The 20,402-nt window shown below is 43.6% G+C and overlaps 1 protein-coding gene across 5 annotated transcripts in view; it reads left to right on the top strand.

Annotated features, from left to right (window-relative positions):
* Nucleotides 1-20,402, top strand: part of sema3fb (sema domain, immunoglobulin domain (Ig), short basic domain, secreted, (semaphorin) 3Fb) — a 109,452-nt gene that overhangs the window by 66,119 nt on the left and 22,931 nt on the right. For 3 of the 5 annotated variants that reach the window (XM_046342779.1, XM_046342780.1, XM_046342778.1), the window contains exons 3-7: nt 8,533-8,693; nt 9,135-9,197; nt 10,677-10,796; nt 17,203-17,292; nt 19,120-19,213. In XM_046342779.1, the coding sequence (XP_046198735.1) occupies nt 8,533-8,693; nt 9,135-9,197; nt 10,677-10,796; nt 17,203-17,292; nt 19,120-19,213 (528 nt within the window). The remainder of the gene's footprint in view (nt 1-8,532; nt 8,694-9,134; nt 9,198-10,676; nt 10,797-17,202; nt 17,293-19,119; nt 19,214-20,402) is intronic. The other 2 variants (XM_046342782.1, XM_046342781.1) reach the window with 1 other exon arrangement.

Genomic DNA, 20,402 nt, shown 5'->3' with positions numbered 1-20,402 from the left:
TTGGTAGTGAGGTGCAAATTCATTCACGCCCAACCGTTAAATATCACACTGCATTTCCAGAGTTAAACACAAGCTGGCTCATTAACAGCTGATTACCTCTTCCTGAAAAACTCTGATTACATACAAATCTCTCACATTATTTGAGTGGCTATGATGATTAGATTCATCTATTATTAGATGATAAATCAACCAAAACGCTGCGTGCAGAATTTTCTCATATTTGTCCTTAAACTAGTTGAAGCATGTTTACAGTAGAACCGTGAAGGAGAACCTTCTTGGCAGCATTAAGCCGCCACATCATGTTTTTCTCTTACAGTTTGGACTAGACGGTGACAGAATGGCACAGTGAATGGTTGTAGCTCTGATCTCCAGATAGCAGAGCCTGAGCGCCGAGCCCATTCCCAGGTCCATCCTACCCCTGGCAGGCCTAACCAACCACTGACATTTACTCTGCCTGAGAACAACTGAGCCTTTCTTATATGTACAGGGCTACAGGCAGCAGACACTTCCTAATTATGGCAGGGAGAGAAGAATAACACAGACGTTAATGAGAATGTCTGACTTAGACTTCCATAAGGTAATGGATGACGGGTAAATCTGTTAAAACTGTGGCACCGTTGCCTGGTTGACACATTACTGCACCTCGTAAAAAATTGGACAGAACTGCCAACACGGCAGCTCATTCTGCCCTTCCTATTGGCGTTCGTTTTTTCCTTAGGTCCTAAATCTATAGGGGTTGAGATCCAGTCCACTGGTGTTGAAACGGAGTGGGCGTAAAGGAGTAGTGTTGACCACTTTGCCATTTTTCTTCACGACATTGACAGCTTAAAAAAAAATATATTAAACCCCAGTTTCTGACATGCACATCCTTTCATGTGAGTGAGCATGCCACTTCTCCCGCCCCCCTCTTAAACACCCTAATTATCACTACTGCCACTCCAGTGTGTGTGAACTCACACACCTCGCCTCGCTCCAAGGAGCTGAAAACGGCCTCAGGCCTCTAGTAGTAGTAGTACAGGCTTGTGTTAGTGTATCCAAATCGCATTGTTTGTTTTTCAATAAATATGTCCCAGTGAATGAATATGGTTTAACTGGATAGACTGATGTTACTGCATGTATTATAGCCTTAAAACTCACTACAATTCCACTAAGGAGAGACTGTAATTTTTAAAACGGAAACCACAGAACCTAGATGGCTCATGTGGTATATTTTGCAATCCCTGCCCTTATCTTCAATCTGGCAGATTCCATGTAACTATTCAGCCCCCCCCCCCCCCAACTCTGTTTCACTCCACTCTGCCACCCTCCCCTTCCTCCAGGCCTCTGCAGAGACACAGGCAGTCTTCATGCAGCAACATGCCCTGTTCTGTCGTTCTTTGGCAGGGCCCACACTTTTAATTTACCCAATTCGAAACCAGAGAAACACTGTATGTAGCTGAGTGGAACACACCCACATCAGGTTCATGTAGCTAATGTGAGCCGCACAGTTGGGTGCCAGAAGTATTTTTTTTCCCCCTTTGTTATGTTTAACCATACAGTCAAACATTTCCAATATTCAATCATTCGCCTCATTCATCTTGTAGATTTGCCAGGAAAGTAAATATACTCTTAAATCATGGTAGATGCGGTAATCTGTCCTTAATGAGAGGAAGTGCTCATGTTTCTAAACCCACCACAAAACATGATTCATTAATACAGTCTAAATTATAAATCTACAAGTTCTGGTTATTTTGGTTATTTGAGTGGATTGTGCATTTATATACTTAACAAAAATATAAACGCAACATGTCAAGTGTTGGTCCCATGTTTATTGAGATGAATAAAAAGATCTCAGATATTTTTCATACCCACAAAAAGCTTATTTCTCTCATATTTTGTGCACAAATTTGATTACATCCCTGTTAGTGAGCATTCCTTTGCCAAGATAATCCATCCACCTGACAGGTGTGGCATATCAAGAAGCTGATTAAACAGCATGGTCATTACATAGGTGCACCTTGTGCTTGGGGACAATATAAAATGTGCAGTTTTGTCACAACGCAACGGCCACAGATGTCTCACGTTTTGAGGAAGCAAGCAATTCAAATCAAATGTTATTTGCCACATGCGCCGAATACAACAGGTGTTGTAGACCTTACAGTGAAATGCTGAATACAACAGGTGTAGTAGACCTTACAGTGAAATGCTGAATACAACAGGTGTAGTAGACCTTACAGTGAAATGCTGAATACAACAGGTGTAGTAGACCTTACAGTGAAATGCTGAATACAACAGGTGTAGTAGACCTTACAGTGAAATGCTAACGTACAAGCCCTTATCAAACAATGCAGTTTTAAGAAAAATACCAACGAAAAAAATAAGAAATAGAATTAACAAATAATTAAAGAGCAGCAGTAAAATAACAATAGTGGGTACAGGTACAGAGTCAATGTGTGGGGGCACCGGATAGTCAAGGTAATTGAGGTAATATGTACATATAGGTAGAGTTATTAAAGTGACTATGCATAGACAATAACAGAGAGTAGCAGCAGCATAAAAGAGGGTAGGGGAAGCTGTTTAGAAGCCTCTTGGACTTAGACTTGGTGCTACGGTACCGCTTGCCATGCGGTAGCAGAGAGAACTGTCAATGACTAGGGTGGCTGGAATATTTGACCATTTTTAGGGTCTTCCTCTGACACCGCCTGGTATAGAGGTCCTGGATGGCAGGAAACTTGGTCCCAGTGATGTACTGGGCCGTGCGCACTACCCTCTGTAGTGCCTTGCGGTCAAAGGCCGAGCAGTTGTCATACCAGGCAGTGATGCAACCCGTCAGGATGCTCTCGATGGTGCATCTGTAGAAACTTTTGATGATCTGTGGACCCATGCCAAATCTTTTCAGTCTGACCTCCTCCATATTGACTGTCTCGTCATTGTCGGTGATCAGGCCTACCACTGTTGTGTCATCGGCAAACTTAATAATGGTGTTTGAGTCATGCCCGGCCGTACAGTCTTGAGTGAAAAGGGAGTACAGGAGGGGACTGAGCACGCGCCCCTGAGGGGCTCTGTGTTGAGGATCAGTGTAGCACATGTGTTGTTACCACCTGGGGGCGGGCCGTCAGGAAGTCCAACATCCAGTTGCAGAGTGAGGTGTTTAGTCCCAGGGTCCTTAGCTTAGTGATGAGCTTTGAGGGCTGTGAGCCGATTGGCATCCTGACTTCAGGAATGTCCAACGGGAGCTGTTGCCAGAGAATGTAATGTTAATTTCTCAACCATTAGCAACCTCATATCGTTCTAGAGAATTTCCACTTCCAGCTTCTTCACCTGACACCAGCTGTCTGACACCAGCCACCCAGACAGCTGATGAAAACTGAGGATTGTTTCTGTCTGTAATAAAGCCCTTTTATGGGGGAAGACTCATTCAGATTGGCTGGGCCTGGCTCCCAAGTGGGTGGGCCTATGCCCTCCCAAGCTCATCCATGGCTGAGCTTCTGCCCAGTCATGTGAAATCAATAGATTAGTGCTTAATGTATTTATTTAAATGTACTAATTTCCTTTTATGAACTGTAACTCAGTAAAATTTGAAATTGTTGCATGTTGCGTATATAGTTTTCTTCAGTATATTATGTAAGACAGCTTTAACCTGTATAAATATACAAAAGCTTGAAATGGAGATATCCAGTTTTGCCAGGGGATCTCAAGAATATATGCCCTTGAACTCAGCATTTCCATGCTCAAAAAAAAGAAAAAAGTAATCTAAACCCATGGGCAATTAACTGAAGATGGTGAGTTATAGGTAACTGTCAAAATAAAGGAAACACCAACATAAAGTGTCTTAATAGGGCATTGGGCCACCACGAGCGGCTAGGACAGCTTTAATGCGCCTTTGCATAGATTCTACAAGTGTCTGGAACTCTATTCGATGGTTCTTCCATGAGAAATTCCATAATTTGTTGATGGTGGTAGAACATGCTGTCTCAGGCTCCACTCTAGAATCTCCCATAAGTGTTCAATTCGGGCGAGATCTGGTGACTGACACCCTCATTTACTCAAGTGTTTCCTTTATTTTGCCAGTTACCTGTATGTGGTAACATGCGTGCCTGCAGCCATGGGATCTCATTGTCAGTGGCCAAGTATTCTCTCAGGAGGACTGATCCTGTTTGACTGTGGGGCTTCTGAGTTCACCCTTTGATTTCTGCCTCCCTCCTTTAGCCACCAGAAACATGGATTGGCTCTCTGGCCCATTTCTGTGTTATCCCAGAGGAAGTCCTTATGGCTTACCCTGAACCATTAGAGATGGGGAAATCAAACAACATAGTGAAGTGCACATATGCATTTGAACCTGTTGCTCCCTCTTAACATGTGTCAATGTGTCATGTGTGACCGTGAGCTTGAGTTTGGGCTGTATGGTGGCTGGCTCAGGAGTTAGGGACTTGGGGCATCGGCCAGAGAATAGGCTATTAAGAAACAGTGGGTTTGGGCTTCATCTTACATGACTCCAAGCTATATCCACTAACAACCTTTTCTGCTAATAGAATGGGAAGCGGGCACCATCTAGAGATATGCAGACGGCGGGAAGAGGATTGTCCCTGTTCAGTAGACTAGAGAGGAAGGACAGGACCGCCACCAACGACTTTACTGACAATTCTCAGCTCAAGCTACAACGGGATCACCTTCCTCTCTGTGCACCATTACTCCTGGGAGTAACGTTCATTTCAGTGTGTGTGTTTGAGGGATCAGGAGTACACGGATCAGGTTCCCTCGCCAGCAACAGGAAGTCTAACTTTCCCCACTAATAGAGTCATTGCCATTCAACTGGGGGAACTTGTCCACTCCCGAAACAAAGCCCCCCTCTGTCCTACAGGCCCCCCAGAGAGAGCTAAAAACCCACACGCAGTAATGGACTACTTTAAGAGCTGATCTGCCTCTAATATATACGCTCTTATGTTGCTCCAGGTCTCCAAAACTCTGTGTGGTGAAAATGGCGTCCTGCCCTAATGCGGATGACTCACAGAGCTCAGAGGAGTTCAGGTTTTGAGCCTCTTCCTGTACTAAAACTCCCCTGACCTGCCCTGCAGAGGTCAAATTCCTGCTGCTTCACTCCCTATACTGTTGTGGATCATGCACCTGTCCTGTAATATAGAGAGAACCAGCACTTCTTGGAATAGGCCTTAGATTGGCTATATACATGGTAGTCTTGAATGAAGTAAGAAAAAATAAGAAAAATAATCATGTGGTATGAGGCACCCTGTTCCCTCCAAACTCAACCAAATCTCTCATTCTGCTTGTCAAATGGTTTGACAGCAAATGAAGTAGCCTGGTTAAAAATCTTGATCATGCACGTTTTCCCCTCTGTCGTTGTGTGCCTTAGCTTGCTGATGGTGTCTCAGTGTTTGTCCAGTCCCTCTCCAGGCCTCCTGGGTTTGTTTCCACAGGTGGCCTGACCTCTGAGGCAGGGTGGCGTAGCTGAGCCCAGTCTCCCGCCATTATGAGCCCTGGATCAACATTTAATATGAGCACACTCCCCAGTGCTTCTGTCTGTCTGAGCAGAGGGTCGAGCAGGGGATAGGATGGGAGAGGAGAGCAGGGGATAATGTACAGTAGCTGGTAGACTTCTCCTTTCAGATTTCCTCTTCTTTTTTTCCTTGTGTATTTACCCCCCAACGAGACCCAACGAAAGTTCCATTTCTCTGACTGATACGACAAGATCCCTAAGTGGCATGTTGGGTTTACAATGAGCTCAATGCCAAATCACCGGGAAAATGGTCTCTAATGCTAGTATAGGAACAGTAGTTTCCTCTTAGTAATGCTTTAACTACAGTGCCACAGGAGCATTAAGGAACAGATGGAATATGATGTTCTATGCAGCCTAGTAAACATTCTGTATTTGTTTAGAGAACGTTCTTTCACTAACAAGGGGAGGGAGTTATTATCAGAATATGTATATCTAATGCATAACAGTATTATTATCTAAATATGCATATCTAATGTATGACAATATTATATAAATATGTATATCTAATGCATAACAGTATTATTATCTAAATATGTATATCTAATGCATAACAGTATTATTATCTAAATCTGTATATCTAATGTATAACAGTATTATTATGTAGATATGCATAGCTAATGTATGACAATATTATCTAAAGATGCATATCTAATATATAACAATATCATCCAAATATGCATATCTAATGTATAACATTATTATCTAAATATGCATATCTAATGTATAACAGTATTTATTTAAAGTGTTATGGATGTTTAAGGTTTTTGGTTTGTGGAAAATGAACATATGGCTAGCTAGCTATAGATGTTTAAAAGGGTCATATGTTTGGTTTGTCACCACACTTTAGTGTACATAATGCTCCATTATCCGTCCGTTGTCAGATGATTATGGGCTTCGATTACATATGTTTTGGAGCTGGATACGGAGAGCTCTATAGAGTCTGTTTTTGCTCTGTAGTGCTCTGACTCCCTCCTCACCAAACAGATGGTTACATTCAGCTACTCTCTGAAAACAAACATACGCTGAGGAGTTGCTGACAAACTGGTTCAGAAAGGGCTTAAACTGGCCCCTGGAGTGTCTGTCTGTCTGTCTGTCTGTCTGTCTGTCTGTCTGTCTGTCTGTCTGTCTGTCTGTCTGTCTGTCTGTCTGTCTGTCTGTCTGTCTGTCTGTCTGTCTGTCTGTCTGTCTGTCTGTCTGTCTGTCTGTCTGTCTGTCTGTCTGTCTGTCTGTCTGTCTGTCTGTCTGTCTGTCTGTCTGTCTGTCTGTCTGTCTGTCTGTCTGTCTGTCTGTCTGTCTGTCTGTCTGTCTGTCTGTCTGTCTGTCTGTCTGTCTGTCTGTCTGTCTGTCTGTCTGTCTGTCTGTCTGTCTGTCTGTCTGCAAGTGTGCAAGTGTGCAAGTGTATGTATGTTAAACTTCACATCCAGTAGCACACAGCCAATGATATACAGAGGGGTGTAGTTTGGGGACTCATCATTCAACCCAACTCTCAAACACAAATAATCACGGGGTGAGACCACATGTTGCAGCTCTTATGCATAGGGCCTCGACAGCTGTCAATCACACAGATGACCTATAAACAGACCCTTGGCAGACACTCTTATTTAATCAAACTGTACAAATATAGCAAATCTAATGCTATGAATCGTTGATTATTGACGTAACCCAGAGTTAAATTTAGATACGGTATGGAAGACTGGTAATATCAGATTCCATGGTAAGTATGTTGAGAAATGTCTGTGGATGGAGTTTATTTTAAGGTCCTGTGGTTTGACGGGGGACATGGGGATGGCTTTCGTCTTGTCTTGGTATTCAGATAACTTCCTGAGAGACAGTCAGACAACCAGATAGGAATGTATTTTTCACCCTGTTCAAACAGGGATTGAATATAAACCAACACACACCTTCTTTGGCTTTATGGAGGCATGTCTTTTTCCCCAGAGTAGGGTGACCAGTTTAGAAACAGGTCCTGCATAAACATGGATATTAATAAACTTATTTTTACCCTTTTGCTATATCAGAAGGATTTGTTATTTGAAACTATGTTGTGCAGGTTTTGACTTTGAAGCTACAACAGGACCATTTGAAGCTGTGATACAACAGGACCATTTGAAGCTGTGATACAACAGGACCACTTGAAGCTGTGATACAACAGGACCATTTGAAGCTGTGATACAACAGGACCATTTGAAGCTGTGATACAACAGGACCATTTGAAGCTGTGATACAACAGGACCATTTTATTTGAAGTTGATCCTCTGATTATGTGCAGACATACCTTAGTTCTGATATATAGTATGTAAACAGTCAAATACTTGAATTAGATCTACATCCTTCCTATCTGTCATCGACTATTTTTTCCTGACCACTACAATTCCCATAGTTGTGGCATTGTGGAGATGTTGTTTTTTGGTGGACTCCTAAATGAGTTCAGTAGAAGCTTATTGAGTAAAACTGCAATGTTTGTCAAGCAGCAGTATATGATTGCCACCCTGCTAAGCCCTACACTGTAGGGTCCCATTGATTGTTTGTCTTTGGTGTCGGGCCCGAGCAGCGGAGAGACAGTGGGCCTCTCAAACAGCACTGCCCTGTCTGTACATGGCTGCTGAACCGTGGAGAATGTATCAAACACAGTCTCACAGGGAAGGGTCTATAGGAAGGGTCCGGTTATTCTCGACACAGGAATGTCTGTCAAACTGCATTCTTAATGTAGCCGCAGAAGACCCACTCAGACCTTCAGATGACCAGAGAAAAGCATCCTTGGCAGATGTCCATATTGTCCTGTATTTAACAGAGATATGGGGGAAAGACAGTCTTCAGATGGCAACACAATGAGACACTCTATAGCACTTGTCACTGACCGACTGTATTGGGTTTCAACAGTGTTGATTAAAGAAAACATCTCATAACCCCACATGGGTATGCAGGACAGGGGTGGAATGTCTCAGTTGAGCCTGCATGTGTGTGTTAATCTGTTAGTGTACAGCAGCTGTCTTTCCCTAATGGATATTTTTGCTCTCTTGTTCCCCCTCTCCTCTCTGCAGAGCTGAGGTCCACCGGCACTGCCCAACACTTTGCCTACCTGCTCAACACATCTGACTACCGTATCCTGCGTATGGACGAGGACCACGACCGCATGTATGTTGGCAGTAAGGACTACATCTTGTCCCTGGACCTGCATGACATCAACAAGGAGCCGCTCATTGTAAGACCTTACAGTTACTAACCCTGTATCTCTTCACCTTCCCTTACCTACTCTCACCTCTTCTCCCCTCCCCTTTCTCCCCTCACCTCTCCTCCCCCCTCTCCCCTCTCTCATCTCCAGAGCTCTATGATCCGGGGTGAGGCTAACCCTTTGCCTCAGCTCTCAAAAATGGCTCCCGAGGGTCATATGTCTCATTTCGCTGCCCTGTGTCTGACATTTTGATTAGCTCGCCTACAGTTTGTATTGGACTGCACTATTTTCTGGAGACAGGGGTTGTAAAACACTGTAAAAACAAAATCTGGATATGACCATTTCAAGGGAGATAATAGTACCCTGTGGCAGGTTTAGCCCCACATCTATAAAGTCCAGTGATGTTGAACGGATTGTGTGATGTGTTGGGTTATTGCTATAAAATGACCTTTGTTCCCCCCCTGCCTTCAGCTCCACTGGCCTGTCTCTCAGCAGAGGAAGACTGAGTGTGTTCTAAGTGGGAAGGACACCAATGTAAGTATTTCTGTTGACTCTCGATCTCCACACAACTAATTCAGGATTTATGTTTCAGATCAGGTGACTTGTGCCACCTGTAATATGTAGTAATGTATTTTCTATATTTATCTATCTATATATATACATATACATTTCCGGTCAAAAGTTTGGACAACACCTACTCATTTCTACATTGTAGAATAGTAGTGAAGACATCAAAACTATGAAATAGCACATATGGAATCATGTAGTAACCAAAAAAGTGTTATTTTTAATTTGATATTCTTCAAAGTAGCCACCCTTTGCATTGACAAGAGCTTTGCACACTCTTGGAAATCTCTCAACCAGCTTCATGAGGTAGTCACCTGTAATGCATTTAAATTAACAGGTGTACCTTTAAGAAAATATACTTGGGGGATTTATTTCGTTCTTAATGCGTTTGATACAATCAGTTGTGTTGTGACGAGGTAGGGGTGGTATACAGAAGACAGCTTTATTTATTAAGTCCATATTAAGGCAAGAATAAGAAAAATGACAGTCCATCATTACTTTATGTCACGTTTGTCATAATGATGAGACCAAGGTGCAGCGTGAGTAGAGTTCCACATCATTTTAATAAACTGAAACTCACCTAACAAAACAACAAACGAAACTTGAATCTACTGATGTACACCAAGGCAATTATACATAGGCAAGATCCCACAACACAAATGATGAAAATGGCTACCTAAATATGATCCCCAATCAGAGACCATGATAAACAGCTGTCTCTGATTGGAAACCATATCAGGCCAACATAGATATACAAAAACCCTAGACATACAAAAACTAGAGTACCCACCCTAGTCACACCCTGACCTAACCAAAATATATAGAAAAACAGAGATATTTAAGGTCAGGGCTTGACACTTATACATGAAGGTCAGTCAATACGGAACATTTCAAGAACTTAAAAAGTTTCTTCAAGCGCAGTCGCAAAAACCATCAAGCGCTATTATGAAGCCCAGTTGAAGGGCATATTTCTTTCCTTTATTTAACTAGGCAAGTCAGTTAAAAACAAATTCTTATTTTCAATGACAGCCTAGGAACAATGGGTTAACTACCTTGTTCAGGGGAAGAATTACAGATTTTTACCTTTTCAGCTCAGGGATTCAATCTTGCAACCTTTCGGTTACTAGTCCAATGCTCTAAACACTAGGCTACCTGCCGCCCCATATACCTACGGGGATTTAATTTGGCCCTGTAAAATCCTGGTTCCACTTTGTCTGGACAAACAGACAGGGCAGGACTGGCACCAACTAGTCTCACTCTTCCCCATCTGCCAGTGTAGGGTGTGGATAAATAGATTATACTGGCATTATACTGGCACACTAATATATTGACATTTCCATTGATGTTAAGGATAATTGCCTCTTGTAATATGCTTTATGTTGTATATAGGTATTATCATACATGTTGATAATCCATTCATGTCTGTCTATGTTTGTTCCCATGCAGGGCGAGTGTGGGAACTTCATCCGTCTGATTGAGCCATGGAACAGGACCCACTTGTATGTCTGTGGTACTGGGGCCTACAACCCCATCTGCACCTACGTCAACCGTGGACGCAAACCGCAGGTTAGAGCTCCACACCTTATTGAATACATTGAGTCTGTGTTCACATAATGAAGAGGTGAGGGAGCATATGGCTCTGTCTGTAAAATCAAATCAAATGTATATTCATCACATGCTGTGTAAACAGCAGGTGTAGACTGTGAAATGCTGACTTATGGGCCCTTTTCCAGCAATGCAGAGTTAAAGATCAAAATGTCATACAAAATTGAAATAGTGACACGAGGAAAACAGTTGACGTCGGAACTTTACATAGACCTCAGCCAAATACATTTAAACTCAGTTTTTCACAATTCCTGACATTTAATCCGAGTACAAATGCCCTGTTTTAGGTCAGTTAGGATCACCACTTTATTTTAAGAATGTGAAATGTCACAATAATAGTAGAGAGAGTGATTTATTTCAGCTTGTATTTCTTTCATCACGTTCCCAGTGGTTCAGAAGTTTACATACACTCAATTAGTATTTGATAGCATTGCCTTTAAAATGTTTAACTTGGGTCAAACGTTTCAGTTAGCCTTCCACAAGCTTCCCACAATAAGTGAATTTTGGCCCATTCCCCCTGACAGAGCTGGTGTAAATGAGTCAGGTTTGTAGGCCTCCTTGTTCGCACACGCTTTTTCAGTTCTGCCCACAAATTTTCTATAGGATTGAGGTCAGGGCTTTGTGATGGCCACTCCACTACCTTGACTTTGCTGTCCTTAAGCATTTTGCCACAACTTTGGAAGTGTGCTTGGGGTCATTGTCCATTTGGAAGACCCAAGATTTCACTTCCTGACTGATGTCTTGAGATGTTGCTTCAATATATTCACATAATTTTCCTACCTCATGATGCCAACTATTTTGTGAATTGCACCAGTCCCTCCTGCAGCAAATCACCCCCACAACATGATGCTGCTTCCCCGTGCTTCACGGTTGGGATGGTGTTCTTCGGCTTGCAAGCCTCCCCCTTTTCCTTTTCCTTTCTGAGAAGCCTTTGTTGATATAGGTTGATATAGGACTCATTTTATTGTGGATATAGATACTTTTGTACTTGTGTTCTCCAGCATCTTCACAAGGTCCTTTGCTGTTGTTCTGGGATTGATTTTCGCACCAAAGTTCGCACCAAAGTACGTTCATCTCTAGGAGACAGAACGCATCTCCTTCCTGAGCGGTATGGCTAAGTAAAATGGTCATGGGACCACGCAGCCGGAGATTGCTCCGAAAGATGAACACGACTTGTGGAGGTCTACAAAATCAGGCTGATTTCTTTTGATTTCCCACGTGGTCAAGCAAAGAGGCACTGAGTTTGAAGGTAGGCCTTGAAATACATCCACAGGTACACCTCCAATTGACTCAAATTATATCAATTAGCCTTTCAGAAGCTTCTAGAGCCGTGACTTAATTTTCTGGGATTTTCCAAGCTGTTTAAAGGCACAGTCAACTTAGTGTATGTAAACTTCTGACCCACTGGAATTGTGATACAGGGAAGTATAAAGTATGAAAATGACTTGTGTTATGAACAAAGTAGATGTCATAACCGACTTGCCAAAACTATAGTTTGTTAACAAAAAAACGGTGGAGTGGTTGAAAACGAGTTTTAATGACTCCAACCCAAGTGTATGTAAACTTCCCGACTTCAACTGTATATTGTGAATAACATTTCCTCTCTCATCGCGAAACATCTTTCAAACACTCGCCCTCGATAACCACCAAGCCTTGGTATGAAATAGATCATTGTCATTCTCTGATCCCACATTTCCACATAGTTTTGCGTGAGCACAGTGGGTGTGGTTTGATGTAGTTTACAATTTAAGTTATCTGCTACAGTATATTTCCTAGTTCTGTGCTCAGCTCTTTTGCCACCAGTTGCTCTCGGTGTATCATACAATGCATCCATTGGTCAGAGGAAGACATACATATTCATAACTAGAGTGCAGAGGCCTGCCCACCATCCCACCGGAGATGGAGCCACATCTGTGTAAAAGCCCACCATTCGATCCCATAGAATCTGTTTTTCGTCAACATAGCACACTGAACATCCCGTGCCATTTAATGCTCGGGAATCGTGAGACAGAACTATATGTCTTTGTGAATAGCATCCCCCGACATATATATCGAACGAAACTCAATGCCACCGGGGTCTGACAATCTGGATGGAAAATTACTGAAGATAATAGCAGATGATTTTGCCACTCCTATTTGTCACATCTTCAATTTAAACCTACTAGAGAGCATGTGCCCTCAGGCCTGGAGGGAAGCTAAAGTCCTTCTGCTACCCAAGAATAGTAAATCCCCCTTTACTGGCTCAAATAGCTGACCAGTCTCTCAAATATAATCCAGTTAGAACCAGTAATTCCCCAAGGTAGCTGTTTAGGCCCCTTGCTTTTTTCAATTTTTACTAACAACATGCCACTAACTTTGAATAAAGCCAGTTTGTCTATGTATGCGGATGACTCAACACTATTCATGTCAGCTACGACAGTGAGTGAAATGACTGCAACACACAAAGAGCTGCAGTTAGTTTCAGATCGAAAACTAAAAGCATTGTATTTGGAACAAAACACTCACTAAACCCTAAACCTCAACTAAATCTTGTAATAAATAATGTGGAAATTGAGCAAGTTGAGATGACTAAACTGCTTGGAGTAACCCTAGATTGTAAACAGTTATGGTCAAAACATATTGATGCAGTAGTAGCTAAGATGGGGAGAAGTCTGTCTATAATAAAGCGATGCTCTGCCTTCTTAACAACACTATCAACAAGGCAGGTCCTACAGGCCCTAGTTTTGTCGCACCTTGACTTCTGTTCAGTTGTGTGGTCAGGTGCCACAAAAAAAGGATTAGGACAATTGCAATTGGCTCAGAACAGGGCAGCACAGCTGGCCCTTGGATGTACACAGAGAGCTAATATTAATAATATGAATGTCATTCTCTTCTGGTTTATAGTGGAGGAATAGATTGGACTTCATCACTACTTTTATTTATGAGAGGTATTGACATGTTGAATGCACCGAGCTGTCTGTCTAAACTACTGGCACACAGCTCGGACACCCATGCATACTGGAGGTCGACCTCTAATGCCTACCCCACAAGACATTCCACCAGAGGTCTCTTCACAGTCCCCAAGTCCAGAAACAGCCTATGGGAGGAGCACAGTACTACATAGAGCCCTGACTACATGGAACTCTATTCCACATCAAGTAACTGACGCAAGCAGCAGGACTGTGAAGCAACACAAACATTGGCACACACACACACACACACACACACACACACACACACACACACACACACACACACACACACACACACACACACACACACACACACACACACACACACACACACACACACACACACACACACACACACACACACACACACACACACACACAGATTTAGTAATGTAGATATGTGGTAGTGGTGGAGTAGGGGCCTGAGGGCACACGGTGTGTTGTGAAATCTGGGAATGTATTGTAATGTTTTTAAAATTGTATAAACTGCCTTAATTTTGCTGGACCCCAGGAAGAGCAGGTGCCTCTTTGGCAGCAGCTAATGGAGATCCATAGTAAATACAAATACAAATGCATGGGCATCTCGGCCCTCACAGCTAACATCCATTTGGAGAGCATAAGCTGGGGAGTTTGAGTTGTTCAGTCAGTTTCCTCTTAATTGCAATAGCATCAAGAATGATATTGATGTGAGTTTCTGTGCATCTGCCTCCGCACACATTGTTTTCACCATATCAATTGCGTCCGGTAATATCAAAGTCTCTGCAATAGTGTGTGGCTTCATAGCGTAGCTGGCCTAGCCATTCACCATGGGAATGATTCAAGTGCAACATGTGAGGTCTTTTCCTATAAAGGCACAAGGTGAGACCCAGATGCAGACACAGTAGGCAGATGGTTAGAGTCCAAGATGTTTATTAAAAATCCAAAAAGAGTAGGCAAGAGAATGGTCGAAGACAGGCAAATGGTTAAAACCAGTTCAGAGTTCTTAGAGGTACAGAATGGCAGGCAGGCTTGAGGTCAGGGCAGGCAGAATGGTCAGGCAGGTGGGAATGGAGTCCAGAAAAACAAGCAAAGGTCAAAACCGGGAGGACTAGTAGAAGAGAATAGAAAAGCAGGTGCACGGGAAAACACGCTGGTTGACTTGAACATACAAGACAAACTGGCACAGAGAGACAGGAAACACAGGGATAAATACACGGACAGGTGAAACAGATCAGGGTGTGACATTCCCCATGATATAAGGGAGCTCTCTGATTGTCTGATTGTCTTTTAGATTTGAATGATTTGGATTTTTAAGGTTAGCCACATTACAATGATTTTTAGAAACAAAGACAATATTATAATATATATGTATTTTTTGGGGGTAGATTTTGGAAATTCACCCGTGACCCCATTTTCATATCAGGTGACACCACATTGGGTCGCAATCTCTAGTTTGGGAACCACTGCTGTAATCCATGGCTTCTGGTTGGGATATGTACAGTCACTGTGGGGACGACCTCGTCAATGCACTTATTAATGAAGCCAGTGACTGATGTGGTAAACTCCTCAATGTTATCAGATGAATCCTAGAACATATTCTAAGTCTGTGCTTCTGAAACAGTCCTGTAGTTTAGCATCCGCTTCATCAGACCATTTCCATATTGAGCACGTCACTGGTACTTCCTGTTAAGAGTTTTTGCATGTAAGCAGGACGCAGTATATAGTTATGGTCTGATTTGCCAAAGGGAGGGCGAGGGAGGGCCTTGTATGCGTTTCTTTGCATAGGAGACATGCTGGTAAATTTGGTAAAATGGATTTCAGTTTCTCTGGATTAAAATCACTAGGCAAGTGAAAAGCCGCCTCTGAGCTGTAGAGATCATCCCCACATTTACTCTCTATCCCACAGCCTCCCTCCCTCCCTCCCTCCCTCCCTCCCTCCCTCCCTCCCTCCCTCCCTCCCTCCCTCCCTCTCTCTCTCTCTCTCTCTCGCTCTCTCTTCATCCCCACATCTCTCTTTCTCTCTCTCCATTTCTCTCACCATCCTACCTTCATTCCTACCTTCACCATCCTCTACCCCCCTCGATCCACTGCTTCATCTCCAGCCCCAGGCCTAAGCAGCCATTGGAGTCTCAGTCTTCACAACTGTCATCCCCAGCGTTACTTCTCACCTTTACTGTTACGGCGCTGAATGTTAATTCTCACTCTTTAAATGGAGGTCTTGAGTTTCATAGAGCCAGGCATCACCACCATGGAGTACTTTACCCCTCTGCTATTTAATGTGGATCCATATGACCGTTACTAACAAAGGGCATCCATCCCTACATCTATCCATCCATCCATCCGTCCATCCACTCATAGCTCTAGAAGCCCTGTGTGATTCTCAGTTGGCCTGCTCCCGCTATGCTCCCTCAGCCTCCAGTCCTCACCATATGAGAAGTTGAGAGCTCCCGTTATGGGGTGCCAGTGGAATGTTCTAGTTATAGTACATTAATGAGATGGCTTTTATTTTCCCCTTCATATTAAACAGACAGGTCAGACTCTTCCCATGAGTCCCCTCTCTCTCTCTCTCTCTCTCTGCTGGTCTGGAGTTAAGTATGGGAGCAGAGATGTGAAATGGTACACCACCATACACACAGCTTTTCCAGACAGGAAGCCAGGAGAAGGCGAAATGCTGCTCATTGCCAGAAATCTACTGTTCTCATTGTCTCATGTAGATGTATACACACACACACACACACACACACACACACACACACACACACACACACACACACACACACACACACACACACACACACACACACACACACACACACACACACACACACACACACACACACACACACACACACACACACACACACACACACACACACACACACACACACACACTCATTCTCACACGTCAGGAACCTGCTTTGACATTTGTAACTAAAGACCTCCAGATATATTGTTATCAGCTTGCCAGATACCATCATTCTTTCTTTTTCAGACGTTATTCAGACACATACTATTCACTCAGTTGTATATAATTTCCTTTCTAAATGCCTAAAGGATAAATATTAGCCTACACGGGGCTATGATAGCTAGTATTGTCTTAAAAGCCAAATGTTGGTTCTTGGCGGTGGCTCAGGCCAGGATTTAATGTATGTACCATACTGTGAGAGACTGTATTGACTCAACCACATGGTACAGAACTAATATTGATGATTTTGACACCATCTGGTGAAGTTGAGCCACACAGGCATTCCTTGCACAGAGAATGTAGAGGATAAGATGTCCACACATTTTACCCACAGGCTTTCCAAATTACATTATTGAAACAGTCATGTAGTCACATCAGTCCCAGACCAGTTTACAGAGTTACTGAGCTCACGTCAGGTCCCACCTACTGCAGGTGCGTAACATCTAGAATGTGTCGCTGTCTCCTGTTTTAGGCCGCCATGCACCTGCAGATGCCCCAGGCCGGAGGGAGGGCTAGCCGCGCGGCCCAACCAAACGATGTGTCCGAAACACTGGGACTAAAGGTGGGACGTGGGTCTGGGTCAGGTGCCCATCACTAGCATGGGCACGTCTGCCTGCCTGCCTGCCTGTCTGCCCCTGAGACTTACGTTTATGGGCCGGGGAGACCCACTATGGGACTCAGCCAACATGCCATGCCTCTGTCTCTCACTCTCTCTGTCTCCCTGTAGGGGAGGGCTGTGCATGTCTCCCGACCCCTCAGTTCTGTCTGTGCTCATTCTGTGTCTTGAAGCATTTCTGTTTTGTCTTTATCAGTTGAATTGTCCCACTCTGTTGGGTGTCTAGTGAAGTGGATCGCTTATCTCCTCATGGCTACGCATCTCTTCTCTAGACTTCTCTAGACCCTGTCCATTTTAACTTTCATCCATCGTGTTGCTCTCGTTGTTCATCTGTCCATTTTTGTGTAAGCCTCACTTTCTGAGCGCTCTCTCCCTCTCTTTCTCGTTCTCTCTCTGTGTGTGTGTTTGTTGAACTGATTTGTCAGTATTTGCGTTGCCTGCTTCTTATGCATGAGAGAGATGGAAGCCCAGCATTTTGTGATTTGCTACACAAGGTCACAGAACATGTTGATACAGTACACAATCAAATATACATGTTTCATTTGTGATAGATAAATTAGTAACTTTCCTCTCCTCCTCACATTGTCTTGTCACTTGTCTTAGAGGGCACAGAATGCCCCACCCTCCATTCCTTTACCCCCCCCCACCCGTCCTCCCTCTGTAGGAATGCGGACCAACCCCTCTCACAGGTCTCACACGGTTAATGTCTGACCCTCTCACACTACCGTTGGTTCAGGACAAACACCAGTCGACTGTGTCCAACTACTAAAGCAGAATGGAAATAATAGACCCACATAGCTGAGCATTACTTGAATGTTTGTGCTCTCCCACCATTCGCAGCACAGGAAGGAACTCTGAACCCTTTGAACGACAGGGCCATTATGTTTTCAGCCTTATGTTTTGAATGTGTTGCATGCAACACTTAGTCCTCTGTAGGGTCAAATCTTTCATAAAGGTTTAAAAACATGTTCAGAGAATATCCCTTGGCACATGTAACCGTTGGTGACTTGGTGCATGTCAACATCTGGCATCTCTTGCAGGGAGCTGCCAACACCTTCAGATTTACATGTGCGGTTGATTTTAAACAAAGGTGAGAGGGAGTCTCATAAAGGTGCACGTAGGAGCCAGTGGAGAATAACTTTGGCAAGCACCTCACTTTCTCCTGCTCGGTTGTTGACGGACAAGGACAGAGATGTCTTCGTCTCTGCTCCCCTTCTTCCTCGATTGAAGAGCGAGGGTTTGGGGGATTTGGTTTGTTCTGGCTTGTGGCAAGGCTATGTCATTGCATGCCATTGGCTGGTCCCACACGCAAATCCAAATACCTGCCAATCACCTTTCGGTGCTGAGTCTAGAGATACCAGGAGTCATGAGCATCAGTCATCCAGCCTCCATCCAGGAAGTGTTTTCACTGAGCAGGATTGCAGGTGTCAGCAGCAGTAGGGGTACATAAACAGTTATAATCAAGAGGGGATGAGAGACATTTGGCATAGGAGACATTTCTGTGCAGAAAGAACAGCCTTTGACGCATTATTCCCCCAGTCCTTCTAGTTTTCTATGGATGGATTTAGAAGAGTTGAATTTAAAAAAATTCTGTATGAAGGAACTCTCATTATTCTATGTTTCATCCTCTGAAACCACAATGCCTTATAGGCCCCAGAGGACCTACTGGAAACATATTGCACTGCCTCATTTCCCCTCCACTAGGGAATTACTGTGACATGATGAAGAGCACTATGAATGTATCGCTTCTTTCTTATGATTTTTCTATTTCAGGAATACATATGGCATTTGGAGCCGGGCAAAGTGGAGTCTGGGAAAGGAAAGTGCTCCTACGACCCAAAGCTCAACAGCGTCTCAGCTTTGATCAGTGAGTATCATCTACATTCGGCCACATGGCTGGAGAATGGCTGGAGAGGTCCCCAGTCCAGTCCCAGATCATCCAGTTCGTCCCCATGGCTCTCTCAGTGACTCTGAGGGACATTGAGGCCATGTCCCCAGTGTACGCCTCCTTTTATTTCCCACTACTAAAAATGGCCACCTCCTCTATCCTCAACTTAATGGCCAATTTTGTTTTTGGCACACTTAAAAAATGTTTCAATGCCTAAGTTATGTCCAGACAGTGTCCTTTTCCATTCTGTGCCTATTTCCCACGAGATAGATCAGAGTGGAATGGTCATCTCATCTCTCATGATAAAATCCGAAGGCATTTTGCTTTGTTAGGATTGAAAGAGCTGTGGGCAGTCTGGACACATACCACTGGGTTCACTGTTTTAATAAGCCAATCCTTTCCATCCTGGTTTCGTGACTTCCAATGGAAAAATACCAAGAACATATTCACATGATTTGTTGTGGTCATTTACCTTCATGAGAAATCCAATATTTTGCTTACCTGGCCCAAGTTCGAGGAGCAATCACATGACACCTTGTAACATGTTTGGTTTCTGGTAACTTCATGATGTAATGTTTATGATATTGGTGTTTATGAGGTAGTAGAGCGTTCTCCGCCTGCCACTCAAGGTCAGTCAGCCAGGGCCAGACCTCACAGTTGCCACCAATGTAAGTTGATTCTGACTCTGTGGGGTGGAATAGTCAGTATAAATTGTCAGTGTAGCATACTGCCAGCTGACCAGGGCGGAACCAGGAAACCAAGGGACTGTTGTCTTCTGAGACCAATTACCCCGCCGCCCCACCCCCCATCTCCACCAGTTAGCATCAGCTATGGGTGACTGATGGCAGCAATTGACAACTTCAGACTACTTTGTGTTAAAAATGTTTTATTGATACCAATCAGGAGAAAGATTTGAGTATATATTGTCATAGTTTGGGACATTTTTTAAGGTTACAAATGGTCAAATGTAGTCATAGAATGTGTGAAAAAAACACATCCCCAGTTCCCACCCACCGGGAAGATAGTAAGATCCTTCCTGGCTGTCACTTCAGTCCCACGGTTCACCCTCCCTCCACCCTTTAGAGAGAACATAATGTCTCTCAACCACCTCACATGAGAGGGTGGGGCAGTCTCCTTCCAACTCGGCAACAACAACAAAAACATGAAC

This window comes from Oncorhynchus gorbuscha, linkage group LG03 (assembly GCF_021184085.1).
Source record: "Oncorhynchus gorbuscha isolate QuinsamMale2020 ecotype Even-year linkage group LG03, OgorEven_v1.0, whole genome shotgun sequence".
Taxonomy (NCBI): domain Eukaryota; kingdom Metazoa; phylum Chordata; class Actinopteri; order Salmoniformes; family Salmonidae; genus Oncorhynchus; species Oncorhynchus gorbuscha.
Note: the sequence above shows the minus strand (reverse complement) of the source record. Positions and strands in the feature narration are given on the sequence as shown.